The sequence below is a fragment of the Pundamilia nyererei genome, unplaced genomic scaffold, assembly GCF_000239375.1.
Source record: "Pundamilia nyererei isolate P.nyererei 1_Seehausen unplaced genomic scaffold, PunNye1.0 scaffold00106, whole genome shotgun sequence".
Lineage (NCBI taxonomy): Eukaryota > Metazoa > Chordata > Actinopteri > Cichliformes > Cichlidae > Pundamilia > Pundamilia nyererei.
The window spans coordinates 2,180,383-2,194,994 of NW_005187507.1; the positions used below are offsets into that span (position 1 = coordinate 2,180,383).

The following is a 14,612-nucleotide window of genomic DNA, read 5'->3' on the forward strand; positions in this document are numbered from 1 at the left end:
GATTTCTGGCAGTGAGATTCCTTTAGTCATGACTTTGATAACTTGCGCGGTAGAAAAATGCATTACGGAAGTGTTCAGATACTCCTGCAGGTTAAACTGGACTAACGAAATACATTCAAGGCTGACTGAAAGACTCAACATAAACAAATTTGAAAACACCTTCTTAGGCTGGCACCACTCTGCAGAAGACTGTTAAATAGTTATTGTTTTCATTCAAAAGCAGTATCTATGCATTTGTCCATGTCTAAATGATATTGTCTTGTTAAGAGAGAGCGTATGAGACTCTTTAGAGCTCTCGATCCTGCTCTCTTATTCATTTTGTCCTCAACTATTCCTTATGCCCCTGCATCCCTCAGGGAGAGATGAAGATGCCAGTGTGTATAGAGGATGAGTGTAACTCTGAGCTGCCTCCTGCCTCGCTGCTGTTCCGTGCCGCCAGACAGTATGCCTACGGCGTCCTCTTCAGCCTGGCTGAAACACACCGCCGCCTGGAGAGGCTCGCTCTCCGCAAGAGGGCTCCCCTGGAAGGTAGGTCTTGGTCTGGGATGGACTTAGATACCTGAGTGCAATATGGAATAACAGGCATTGTGATTGGATAAACACTTTACACTGCAATTTTCTTTGAAATATTTTCATTTGAGAGACCAGTTAACCTCAGTGTACTACAGTTGAATGAATGAATGATGGCATGAATGTCATCATAGTTGGGGCTTTTAATGATTTCTTCGAACTGTTCTTTATCAAAGCTGGAACGATTGTATGGCATGCATCTTTAATGACTTTAAAAAGCAGGTCTAAGGAGGAGAAGTGCATATTGATTTATACAAGCTGGGATGGCCTCTTGGAGCCATTTCTAAATAATTACAGATTCCAACATCATTAGTTCAAACAATTCTATGCAAGTAGAAGTTACTTGAATGTATTTCCACTTTTCTAATGTTTGGAGGAAGTCTCGAACAGTCACCCTCAGATGAGAGGAAGTTGGTTAGGATGCTCAGGAAGAACCCATGAACCACCAAGGCTCAAGCATCCTGTGAACTGGATACTGCTAGAACAAAGTCATGCTGCTCTACTAGAGTTCAAGAATAAAAAGTGTGATGAAGCCACATTGGTTCACTTTAAATAGGCCTCTCATCTAAAGCTTGCATCAGCTGAGACAGATTACAGACTTTACAGACTACAGATACTAAATTTTTATTACACCTTCAGTCAGTATCATGTAGCCTCCCAAACCTTACTCTTACTTGGTACATTTTTCATGTTGGCCTCTTACTAGGCCACCTGTCATCTAAAATTTTGCTAGCTATAGTTGTGCTTGTTTCCCTTTCTCTCCTTTCTCTGTTCTCTTGACTAAAAGGTATATTTGCTGTATATTTGCTGAATTGTCAGAAAGCTGGCTAGATGCTTATTTGCAGTTTTTCATCTGCTCCTGGGCTTTTTCATCCAGAAGTCGTTTTGATTTCATATTGAGAAACTACTTAATATTACATTGTAGGGCAGGGGTGTCTAACTCCAGGCCTCGAGGGCCGGTGTCCTGCAGGTTTTAGATATCACCGTGGGTCAACACACCTGAATGAAATGATTTGTTCATTACCAGGCTTCTGGAGAACTTCAAGACATGTTGAGGAGGAAATTTAGCCGTTTAAATCAGCTGTGTTGGATCAAGGACACATCTAAAACCTGCAGAACACCGGCCCTCGAGGCCTGGAGTTCGACACCTGTGTTGTAGGGAGATGTACTGTTAAAGTCAAGGAATATACAGGCTTAAAACCTCCTGTTCCTCATACATTGCTGTTACCTGGGTCAGTATGCCAATCAGGCTTGTACGTATGCTGCCATTACCTGATTTGAGTCGGTATGGCTCAGGCAGCCATAGATGTTCGAGATGCATTAACTGACTTAAAGTTGTAGTTTATTGTCATTATAGGTCAGACGAGCCTTCAGGCTTGTAAACATTAAATAATGATGACTGCAGTGACATCTTGGACATCCTCGAATTTTTGTTTTACAAAAGATTAACTCGACTGTCATGTGTGGCAAACAAAGGCAGAAGTTGTGTACCCAGCTGGTCGTTACAGCTCAAGGTCTCTTCACTAAATATTCCAATTTCACAGCACTGGCAGAATCTCTATGTGTGAAACAGCTCAAACCTCTACATGCTCTCATCTTTAGCAGCTTCGGAAATCTCCAAAACTGAAGCATCTGCATCATAAGCAACGCCACCGTATGTATCTTATTATTCCAGCACTTGTTTCTGTGTTGCAGTTCCTCCAGTGATTATCAAAGAGTGGAGCAGCGGTAAGGCCAAGTCGGCCCTAACGCCAGAGCTGGTTCCCGCCTTGTGTTTCCGTGAGTGGACCTGCCCCAACCTCCGGCGGCTCTGGTTAGGTCGTGCCAGCGAGGACCGCTCCAGGAGAACCAGGGCCTTCCTGGCCTGCCTACGCTCAGACTGCCCAGCCCTCCTCAACCCAGCACAGGTCCCACAGCATCTGCTGCTCATGTGCTGCGTGCTCAGGTATCATCAGTTATAGGGATTTTAAAACGCTTTGCTGGGTGCAAATCTAAATTTGGCAAATAGGGTTTTTTGGAGGGTGGAATATCCAAATATGTTTTCTGTTGCAAATACTGCCGTGTATAAAGGTGACAGAGCAAAATATGTGCATTATTGGGTATAACCAAACAGCCAATCCCTTTCAGAAGCAAGTTTTGGCACTCAGCAGGCATCTTGACAATTCCTGTAGGTAGTTACTTTAAAACATGTCAAGGAATCTGGTCAAATAGTTAAAAAAAAGAAAAGAAAAACAGACCTTGTGTCTTTATTTTTTATTTTTTCCTCTCCCTGCTTGAGAATTGATCCAATGTTACGTCTGCCTTTGTTACAATGAAACAGTTTTTTTAGGCTGATGTCATAGGTAATTCAAAGTATTTACATTTTTCTCCTGGATTTTCCCAGAGGCACTATTGTTTAGTGATAATGGTGATACATAAAACACATTTCGCAAGACTTAACTCTTGCGAACCAAATTTTTCAGTGGTGCGACTAAAAAAAATAAAATTGTGGACTAAACCAATCGGAGATGGTCAGGGGCGGGACTGTGTTTACATTTGATCAATGTCGTCATGAATTCCCTCTGTCTTTTGCTGTTTTGCTTCCACCACGATAAAAATCACACTTCATGCACAGCTAGCTCTCTCTCTCTCTCTGTACTTCAAGAACAGTTTCCCTTCTCAAATCTGTTTTCTGCATTATTCATTCGCTTATTACCCACCAGTCTACCGTTGTTTACAGCGCTGTCGGCTGCTGTCTTTTTCTTTTCTTTTTTTTTTTCACTTAAATGACCTCGGACAAGAAAGCCAAATTTCTGCTGTTCAATACTGAAGAAATTTAAACTTTTTAAAATTATGCAAAACTGCAGAATATTGCAGAATATTTTTAAGGTTATCTGCTATAAAAAGCCAGGCCAGAAAAATCTCCTTCATGTTTTTCTGTTTCATTCTCACCGGTGCGCCCATGGCAAAAAGTTAGTCTAGAGCCCTGTCTTAAGAAAACCTTCTCTTGAAGCTTAAAAACCCCTGCTGGTTTCCTTAAGATTTACTCTTTTTGGCCATTGTTCAGTAATAACAGTAATATCCTAGACTTGAGCAGGAGCAGGTATATGCCATTTATATTTGTTTGTAGTATTTATGTTTATCCAGTTCATCAAATGCTAAATTTACTCAGTTTAAACTGACACCTTACTGTTTGTAGTAGTTTTGTCACACGTGATGTCCGTTATGATAACGATGGCTCTGCTCCTGTCAAACAGTGAGTCAGCATAGAGGCTACCACGGAACAGGAAGCTCACAACGATAAATGTCACTCAGTTCGATGTCATAATTATACCTGTTAAAGCCAGAATGTCTTCTGCAAACAAGGCCGTGAACTGTGGCGCTCCAGCACGTGTCTTGTTCTTGTCATGTTCTCTTATTGCCGATCTCCTGTCTCCTCTCAGTCCTCATTCGTGGCTGTATTTACGGAGCAATTCTGCCCAAAAACTCAGGTCAGAGCAACCTTTGCTCAGGGTCACGCGTTACAAGAATAAAATAAATACACACTGCTTGAATCTGGTTTCACTTGTTGATAAACCAGCTGGAGACATGGATTACAGCCTTAGAAGTATCCTCCTGTCTGCTTGTTATTAAAGTAGATTATAACAAATAGTTACAAATTAAAAAGACCGACATTTCCACTAACTACAGCAGGAAAGACACGTGTAATACCATTAACAAAAACTTTGTCTGCTCTCCCATTAAACCCCATCAGCGCTGTAGTGAGCCAGCACTCCCAACACCAGGACTCTAATTGCAGTTCAACAGTCGCGTTATTATTTATAGCAGTGCTTTTCTTACTGTGACATGTCAGGATGTCTTCTGTGAAAAAGGCTCATCAGTAGGTTGACAGAAAATGACATGTCTGTTCATACAATGGAGCCAGTAACTCAGCATAAATCCTACACAAGATTGCCCTGCTTTCTTTTTCTGGAGACAAACTAAACAACGTGCTGATTATTTTTGATTTGTGTGGGTATTTAAATGCTTTACAGTTAAATGTAACTACGTTTTAATTCATCAGAGAGGTAATAGTTGCTGCTTTGTTTTTCACGAGTGAAACATGAAGGGAAGCTTCAGCCTTGTTGATGCAGACAAAGTGACAGCAGGAAGGAACATTTACAACAGGCACACTTGAGAAATTAACAAATAACGAGATGAAAATTCACTTTTGCATTTCAGACATGAACTGGAACAGCTTACTGGCACTGAATGTATGCCTTGCCTAGGATTGATTTATGTAATGGTGCAGGATGTCTCTGGGCTTGTTCTGGCTTTTGCCTGGGAGCTCCGGTTTCTCAGAAACATGCAGGTTAATGCTGCGTGTGTTAGCCCAAGACTCCCAGTTTCACTTCCTCATTGCGTACATGTTGAAAAAGCACATCAGCGTTCGACTGTTCGATATCCCCTAAAATAAATATAATTGCTTTTGTTTGTCACAATTTGTGTTGCAAGAAATCATTTTCGTTCATACAATAAGTAATAAAAGCTGATTTAAAGATTTTCCACTCCAGTCATGTAAGAAGAGTGTAAGAGTGATGCTGAAGTTAATCTTTTTTATTGTTCTTTTTTTCATCGAAATCTGCACTCGAGTCATCCTTTTGATTTAAATATAAGTGTGTGTCTCTGAGAACTGTTATGTCATATTCCCTGAAGAATGAAAGAAAACTACAGTTTCTGCTTCTGTTGTTGCTTATTAAAACTGAAAACTTCCAGGGCACTGTTTGAATTAATTATTGTTCTTTCAGGTATATGATGCAGTGGCCTGGAGGAAGGATCCTCCAGAGACATGAGCTCGATGCCTTCCTGGCCCAAGCTGTTTCCAGCCAGCTCTATGAGCCTGACCAGCTACAGGAGCTGAAGGTGAGAGTCCCCTCCTTTCAGGGAATAATCATTAATAAGTGTTGTTCCTGCACTTATTTTTCTTGCTTTGTGGTGTAAATTATGTCTTGGTGCTGTTTGAGAAAACTGAAGTGCTGAAAAATAAAACATCGTTTCCCTCGGAGGCAGTTTGGTTAATAAGGGAAGAATGTAATGGCATGTTAAAGTGTAATTTATTGTCTTCGTATATGTTTCCATTTGAATGGTGAGTGGAGATGGGTTTTCACACACCTCAGATGCCGACTCCATGTCGCTGGAATTGGATGGGGAATGCGTTCGCTGAATGTTTACCGGTTGACAAGTGGACTGAAATAAGGGAGGGAGTGACGGCAGAGTTCACTAGAAATAGGAGAACTGCAAATAAACCCCACCAAAAATGAAAAATACAGCATGAAAAGAACAGGCTGCGGCTCTAATGGACACTCGTTTTCACTTCCGCTCTTTTTGTTATAACTTCGCCTTTCTCCACGGCTGGCTCGGATCAACGAATCAAGAGTATCCCACAGACTGGTTGTATCACATACTTTATACTCCGCTTCTATTGGCGAAGGAGCTCATTGCAGGTGGACGCGACGTACCCAAACTGCCAGCTGACTGCAAACACTCCTGCTTTTGCGTAGGTTTTCATGCCACGGTCATGGTTGATGCATCGTCGGCATGCTCCATGTTTCTCCTTAAGGATATGTGTCACAACTCCAGAAGTTAATTCCAGAAAACTACAAAAAAAAATCTGAACTCTCTCAGTGAAGTCATTGCCACGTTTTTCAAATTTTCTTTTGAAATCCTGGCTGTACTTTGTGAAGCAGGTCATAAAAAAACAGGAGATCCACAAGAAGCCAAAATGCACAATCATGCACCATTAAATGTGAAAACAACAAAATAAACCCAAACAGAAAAGGTGGCGGTAAAAAAACCTCGAAAAAAGTTAAGATTCAACTGTGGAAGGAAAATTTAGTTCAGTTTTAACAGAAGCTTTGTTTGAATGATGTATCATCGACCGAGCCAAGGAGGAAGTAGCGTGAAAATGAATAGTGGCGATGTGCTTCTTGGCCCTGAGTAGGTATTGATTATCATCATACATGCATCAGCTGTGATGTGGGTGGCAGTGAACCTCCAGAGAGCGCAGTGTGTAGGCGCCTTTATGAAACTCCGTAGAGTCAGTAAAATCCCCGATAAGCTAAAGTCTCTGAGAAGAGTCTCCTCCGTGCGTGTCGCAGAGACCTCGCAGCTCTTCAGCGCCTCATTTCTGTTCCCACCTCTTAAATGCTGTCATTTTTCATTTGTGTGTTGGCTGTCAGGTGGAGAAGGTGGATGCTCGCGGCGTGCAGCTGGCTGCTCTCTTTATGGCCGGCGTCGATACGGCGCTGTTTATCAATGATGTCTGCGGTCAGCCGTTGCCGTGGGAACACTGCTGCCCCTGGGGCTTCTTCGACGGCAAACTGTTCCAGAGCAAACTGGCCCGAGCCGCCCGCGACCGAGCCGCCCTGCTGGACATGTGTGAGGGGCAGGTACGAAGCAGAGCATCGCAGCGCTGAGTGTGACCATCGTTTGTCTTTCATGTCCCAAAATCCCTGTTGGAGGGTGAATTATAGTCCAGTCATCATACAGCTCTGTGTGTAAATGGCTTTTAAAATGGACTTTTTCCACCTTCCCCCACAATTTAAGAAATTTGTAAAGGTTATTTTAAAGAGCAGGATGGGGAAGTTCATATCTTCTTTTGTTTTAAGACTTGAAGTGTAATATTGATTCAAAATGATTTACGGTTACTCTGCCCATTTAAGTTGGACACACCAATACAGCTTATAAAAACACAAGCTAACAGCTGTTTGAAATAAACACACGGCACAAACCAATAACTATAGAAGATGGGAGTGCGCAGAGGTGAATAAAATGGGATGTTGGACAAGAAAAACTAGGAGTCAAAAAAAGATTAAGTCAGCTGCCTTCTAAATATATATTTTTTAAATTTGTTACATATTGTAATTGTCCTCCCCCCCCCAACAATAACACAAAAACGTAACAATTGTAAATGATTGGAGCACGCTGCATGTACTGGGATGGTCGATCAGCTCCACCCTCAGGCCATCTGCTCTACACTGCCTTTGACCTAAAAGCACCAAAAAAAACATTCAAAAAATATAAACCACAAATTTTCTTGGCGACCTTCATTGGGATAGAAACAAATAAGACATTGAGACAAGTCAAAATTGAGACCATTTTAATGACTGTGGTCGTGCAAATATCGGCTTTATTTAAGAGCCTTGGTGTACTTCATATAGGAGCTCATCTGGCAGCCCATGGGCCTGATGCTTACCGCAGCGCTCTGAGCTCAGGTCCATTCCAGTGTTCCTGTGCTGTTCCAGTCAAACGAAGCCTTTAAAACCCCCAAAATAAACACACAGTATCAGCTTACCCAACCGTGATACAAAACGTGCCTTATTAACGCAGTTCCTGTAGGGTACTGTAAATTTACATTAATAGAATATCACTGATCAGTTTAACTTTATATTTCTGTTGCTAGCTTGCTAGGGCAGCAATGTTTCAGCATGCTAAAACAGCTAAATTAATAAAAAAAAATAGAAAGTACTATAAGAATTAACACAAATACAAAACTGAATTATTGAAGGAATTAAAGACTTGTTTTGTTTTTTTGGTTGAAGCCCTAATCAGTGACCATGGTGGAGGCTGGCTGCTCAGTTCACTTTATCAGGAGAAGTGCAAATGAGTCACCATGTCTCTGAATGTGTGTGTTAACAAAATTTCCAGCTGTTATCCCATGGCCAAATTTTAAAGTAGACATTAAAAGAACAGAATGAAAAATGAGTACAGGAGGAAGCACACAGACCTGTGATAAAGAGCTTCAGAAAAAAGCTTTATTCATCCTCACAGCTGAAATGACAGCAGATTGAAAATGAATAAAAATTGTGTTTGAAATCATTGTGACGGTGTCACATGGGCTAAAATGGGCTTGTGCTGTGTTTCATATGTTATTAAACCTTTTTAATAAAGTGACTTACCGTATGGCAAGAATATATTTATATTTAACTTTTTGCAAAAATAGAACTTCAATAAGACAGAATGCAGACATGCAGCCCCGGAAACAGGACAAGTTAAAATAAGCAGGATAGATTTGGGGGGTTTAATGAGTGTGGTGCATGCTACATCCAGAACTGTGAGAGTACAACTAACTACGTCCTGACCCACATAGGTGCATACATAAGAGATTGGAGGAAGATAAGTTAATAGATATCTATATGTATGGAGTTACACTATTGGCGTGGGAGGAAAAACGCAGCACTGAGTCGCCATCAGAGAGAAACACTTATTTTTATTATTATTTTTTATTATTATTATTATTTTTCCATACATCAATATGCCCACTCCAGTTTTATGGATAATAAAAGTGACAGTTAAAGAGAAAGTGGGATCTACTCTGTATCTGTCGCGTATTAACAGCCGTAATTCTTTCTTCTCTGCAGGAAGAGCTGGTGTCCAAGGTCGAGAAGATGCGCCAGGCGATCCTCGAGGGCATTAACCTGTCTCGCCCTCCTCCTCCACCACCACCTCTTCCACCTCCTGCCTTCCTTCCCCCTGCCATGATGCCCCCTTTCTACCCCATGCCTCCTCTCTACCCACCCCGTCCCATGGGCGGCATGCCCCCGCATCACCCACATCATCCACACCACCCAGCCCAGCACAGACCCCGAGGCTTCCCAGGTATGCCACAGTTCATCCACTGTTTGAAACAAGTAGTTTTAGCTCTTTTCCCACTTCTTTTAAGCAACTTTTTTCTGATTGTTTGTTGCAAACAAAACATTTGAGCTCTGAGATGTCCATATTATAAATATCCACTCTGTGAGTTACAAAGCAGGAAAATACTTCTTGAGCATTTGGAGCAGTCTGAAAACTGAGATTTGTACGACTCAAGTAGTCGTTGAATATACACTGACCTCAGTATGAAGCAGAATAGATTTCCTTTTTACAGATTGAACAGAAAGTTGTCTTGTATGTAATGCAGTTACATTTAATTGATACAAGAAAATGTTTCTGACTCCAGACTAATGTTGTACAGTTTCTTGTTGGTATAAAACTGTGTGCTTGGTTATCTACTAGGTGACAAAACATGGTAGAATATAGATAAATACGCAGTTTATGTCCTATTAAGATAATATGGAATATAAACAGGAACACAGGGAGTTGGTGTGTAGTGACTTTGCAATCTTTTCTTTCAGGCATTCAGTCCATCCCCCCTCAGGGAGGGAAACTGGAGATCGCTGGCATGGTGGTTGGTCAGTGGGCTGGCAACAAACCAGTCCGTGGGAGAGGGGGCTTGAACATGCAGGTGGTGTCAGTGGGAGCCGGGAAAGGGTGAGTTCTGCTATAATTTTTTTTTTTTTTTAATAATTTTTTTCAAGTAAAGTAAACACATTGCAGGGTTTGAATAAGCGGCTTGAGTTTAAAAAGTCATGACGTCGTTTGAGCCATAGTCTCTGGGCTTCTTTCCGTTTATTAACAGCTCTGGTTTATAATTAATATATCAAAGTAGTAAAAATCTACATTGACAGGGAAACAAATTCTTCTCAAAGTTCATCTTTCTTATAGTGACGAGTCTTTTTCAGCCTCTGAAAACCATCGATCGCCTCTTTCTTGGATCAAGTTTGTAAAGTCAGCTCTTACTGTTCGGACTTCAAGGACAGACAGTTGTAAAAAAGAGATCACTACTTAATGAAACAAATCCTGTGTTGATCATAGCCTGTACAAAAGATGACCGCCGTGAAGTCACCATCCCAAATGCGCAATATGAGTTGGTTATTATTTCAACTACATGATAAGTAGAACAGCATTTAGTTTAGGGCTGCCACGATTAGTCGACTAGTCACGATTAGTCGACTATCAAAATCGTCGACGACTAATTTAATAGTCGATGCCTCGTTTGAAGCTTTGTAAGATCCCAAAAGACGCAGGAATAAGTAGTAGGATTTAAGAGTGTAATAACGGACTGAAACAGAAGATGGCAGCACTGCATGTACAAGGATGCCAGCTGCCACTAAACCCCGAAGAAGAAGAAGCTGTATCCCAGAATTCATAGCGCAGCCCAGCTCAGTTTCCAACAATGGCGGCAGCTAGTTAGTTTTAATATTACTCTTATTATTCTTTCTGGGTCACAAAATAAACGTTTAGCATATTTTCAGGCGAGAATGTAGCTGTGTAAACCTCAAATATCTGCTCAGTTTATCAGGACACCACATATTTTCAAAAGCGCTCCGACGTTTTCGGAGACGTCTGTTACCCACTAGCTCGATAGCTCGAGCCGTGAGAACACCGGACTGCCGGCAAATCGTTTTCAAACCCACCGCCGTCTTTCGCTACTCAGGTTAAACATGATATATGAGTCACTTAGATAAATTAAAAATGTTATTGTTTGGCTTTTTTTAGTATTTTATTTATTCCTGAGTAAATCGGTTTGGCTGAGATTAAAGTTTTTACACAGCTGAATAAACATCAAGCAGACAGCTGATTATCAGAAGTGTGAGATGCTCGAGAATATACTCCGGTGTCCTGTTATATTTTAGATAGCAAGGAGTTTATTAAACCTCGCCGAAACAATCTGCAAATGTCATTAAAATTTAATAAACTGTCATCTTGTCTTTATTTTTAGTTAGCACATACCTTAAACACTTAAAGCTGTAAGCTAATGATAGTTATATAAGAGCAGATGCTGCTGGTGCAATAAGCTGTACGTTGTACGTCCAATGGATGATGATCTGATTAGTCGACTAATCGCAAAAATAATCGGTGACTAGTCGACTATCAAAATAATCGTTTGTGGCAGCCCTAATTTAGTTTAATCCTGAATATTGAGTTGTGTTTTGACCGTTTCCTGTGTTTTCCTGCTTTTAAACTAGTGTGTAGTATTTTTCCCTCCCTCCTGTTTACATTATGTAAAATCATTCTAAAAAGACTGAATGTAAAGCTACAGAACTGGATATATTTGAGGCTGATCAGCTGCTCTGGTCACCAGCCAGTTAGTTCATCTCTAGTCAAAGGCCTAAAGGTTATACTAGCCACTTCATGCATTGGAGCCGACCTAAAAGAACTGTAATGTTAACCCAGTGGAGACTTTTTAAAAAAAGCCTTTCTCTTTGTGCACCACAGGAGGGGTAAAGAGACTCCAGCAAAACTAAGGGGAGGGAAGAAGACAACTGCCAACAGAACACAGGTGTGACAGCAGACAAACCCAGACAAGCCTCTGTACTCTCAGGTGAACACTGAAATCAGGCGTGGACGTCAACTTTGTTGCACTCCAACATTTCTGTCTCTCCTTCCCCAGACGTCGTCCCCCCCATCCAGCAGTCCCCCAAAGCCCTCCGAGGAGGTGGGTTCCACGCCAGAGGTTGCCTCTCAGCAGCTGAATGGCAGCTCAGCAGCCTCCGCCATCGGCCAGCCCTTGGAGCTGACTCCCCTGGCCCAGCCAACCCCGTGTGCCTTAGCCAGCAGAGACAACCAATCAGAGGGGGTGGAAGTGGAGGCCCCCTGTTGCCTTGACGACTGCCCGTCAGACGGAGCACTACAGAAGGAGGAGTGATGGCATCCTTATCAGGATGTGCTGCTCTAAGAGAGTTATCTGTGTTCGACTGCCTTTCCCTGTTTTTGTAGCCCTGTCTGCTAGCTGTGCACATCATCACACGGCGCAGGAGGCGACGGGAGGCCCGTCCTCGCCTCCTCTGCTGCGACGTGTGATTAGCTAAACCAGTTAGCCGTTCCCCCCTCCCCCCTATAAGTTTTCTCATATGGTTTTACATTGTTTCTAAAGAGACGTTTTTCCATGAGTCCGTAAGCGCCCCACCTGTCAAAAGAAAAAATCCTCCCCTATCCGCACTCAGAGTGAAATAAGCTTATAACCCCGCCCCATCACCGCCACATCTTTAATCAATCCCGCCCCCGTTTATTAGGGCTGTCTGTACAGTTTGATTATTTAGTTTTTTCAGTCGTCCCGTTGTTCGACTCTGCACACAAACGTTAAGCATGCAGCAACGGTGACAGGCAGTCGTTGTATGTTGATGTGGTTTGTTGCCATAGCCAACTCACGAGAGGTCAGATGTTCAGAGCCTGACTCTTCTGTGCAGCGACCCTTGCCAAACTCCATTCTGCAACCAGGTCGGCGGGCAGCGCTGCTAAACATGCAGCGGTAGCACTCGCATCAAACCCCGTTATTTTTTGTTTCGTTTTATTCTTTGATTGATTGATTTGATTGGTTAATCAGTCACTGAAGCACTTCTGCACCACCACGGCATTAGTGTGATATCTTACTTTGCCCAGTGTAGCATAGCCTAGTACTTAGCTGTGCTAAGAGATCCCATGAATTTATGCACCTTAAGCCCTACAGTATGCAAGATTTCCCCCCGACCCTCCAAAAAAAGAAAAAAAAAATTGCATTATTATGTTATTGTCCCACCCCTCACCCCACCCCCCTCCTCCCAAAGCTTTGATTGTACTACCCCAGCAGAAGCACTTAATGTTCTATTTAAATATAATGGATTTAAACAAGCCCCTAGACAGTTGAATTGACAGTCGGTGAGGGGCGTTCCCCGCGCCCGAGTAAATCATTATGACACATAGATCTACATTTAAAGGTAGAGATCTATTTGAGAGACGTCAGAATGTGAACAGAGTGGTTTCAGACAAAGAAGCACTTTGTTTTAAAAAATGTTAAACCACACTGGACAGTCCTCTAACAGTTGATATAGAAATGACAACCTCTCTGAGGCACCTTCTTCAGTTAAAGGCCAAAAACGTAGGAATGGAAACTGTCCAGTAAAAGATGGAAATGAGCGGTGAGGTTTTTGGGCGACTGCTGCCAGGCAGAGTTCCCCTCAGACTGCCCTCATACATTCACTTTGCTATGAAGCTAAAAGGAGTCTTGATCGTCCACGTCGAGGAGATCCTGGGAATCATTTCAGATTTCTTAAAAACTATTTCCAAAGTGTATTTTCATAAGACACATGTGATATAAAAGGGGCGTGGCAGCAAAGCCTCAAAAGATTGAGCAGCTGTTGTCATTACGAATGCCCGACACTGAGAGCCGCTGCTCGGCGAAGCTCCGGTGTGTCACTTTAGACCAGCAGGAAGCACTTCCCTGCCCCTGAAGCGCCTCAGCCGAGCGTGGCGCGAGCCTTCACGGGCTGGACCGCATCGTCACTTGACAGGGGAGAGGGAGGCCTCGTGGCGGACCCCCGAGCGTGCCGCTCACAATCTGAGACTTCTAGGAAATGTTTTATTAGAGCATTTATGTTTGTAGAGAATGAAATGTGTCCCCCACCTCCACACACACACAGTAACGTCTCATCTGACAAAGGAAATACAAGCATGTACCTTCTTAACGATTAGCTGTAGCACAACTGCAAACGTCAAAGCAGTAGAGCGACAGATACTGCCTGAGAGATGCTGGCCACGGTCGTTGTAATCTCTCTAAAACGTACGTAGAGAGGCTGAAATAAACTCGTCACATGGAAAAAAGGGCAAGTCAGCAAAGAAGCACCTTATTTTCTTACTACATTGATGACTTGCGCTTCATCGTGTGCCACAAAATTTAACACGGAAGAAAAAAGCTCCTATGAAATGCTTTTTTTTTTTTCTTTCTTTTTTTTTCTCGTTTCTTTTTTGTTTTTTGAAGGAAACAGAAGACCCTGACTATATATATAAATATATATAAGTAAGTGTTAATGTAGTCGCGTCAGACATCCCCTCTGTTATGAACTCAGCCATTTACAGTGACACGCTGACAGTCGACCCAGCCGTGAGCGTAGGCCCGCCGAGGCCACGCCGCCGCCTCTTACACCAACACCAAATGAAATCAAAAAAAGGTTCGGACTAGTTAGCCGTTAATGGGTAGGGATCTACGAGCACTTTAGGTGCTCTTAGGTTGAGAGTAGGTAAACAGTGTCGGGGCTTAACACAGGACTGTAAAACAGACACCAAGACTAGGCTAGAGAATATAGCTCCACTGGCCGAAATACTAAGTCTAGAATTACTAGGAGTCATATACTTAACTGCTTTCAACTTTTGACATTACTACAAATACGTGTATTGCAGCAGTACATTGTTAGCAGATGGCTTTTCTGCGGCGATCCAGAGTGTGACCT

At 42.4% G+C, this 14,612-nt stretch overlaps 1 protein-coding gene across 1 annotated transcript in view; it reads left to right on the plus strand.

The window, feature by feature from the left end:
• The window catches only part of fam120c (family with sequence similarity 120 member C), a 35,341-nt gene extending 21,206 nt beyond the window's left edge, over window positions 1–14,135 (plus strand). Inside the window, exons 10-17 of the mRNA XM_005741056.2 lie at window positions 357–528; window positions 2,266–2,515; window positions 5,337–5,451; window positions 6,768–6,977; window positions 8,949–9,186; window positions 9,702–9,837; window positions 11,626–11,689; window positions 11,801–14,135. Coding sequence (XP_005741113.1) covers window positions 357–528; window positions 2,266–2,515; window positions 5,337–5,451; window positions 6,768–6,977; window positions 8,949–9,186; window positions 9,702–9,837; window positions 11,626–11,689; window positions 11,801–12,055 — 1,440 coding nt within the window. The 3' untranslated portion in view covers window positions 12,056–14,135. The remainder of the gene's footprint in view (window positions 1–356; window positions 529–2,265; window positions 2,516–5,336; window positions 5,452–6,767; window positions 6,978–8,948; window positions 9,187–9,701; window positions 9,838–11,625; window positions 11,690–11,800) is intronic.
• Window positions 14,136–14,612: the final 477 nt, after the last annotated feature.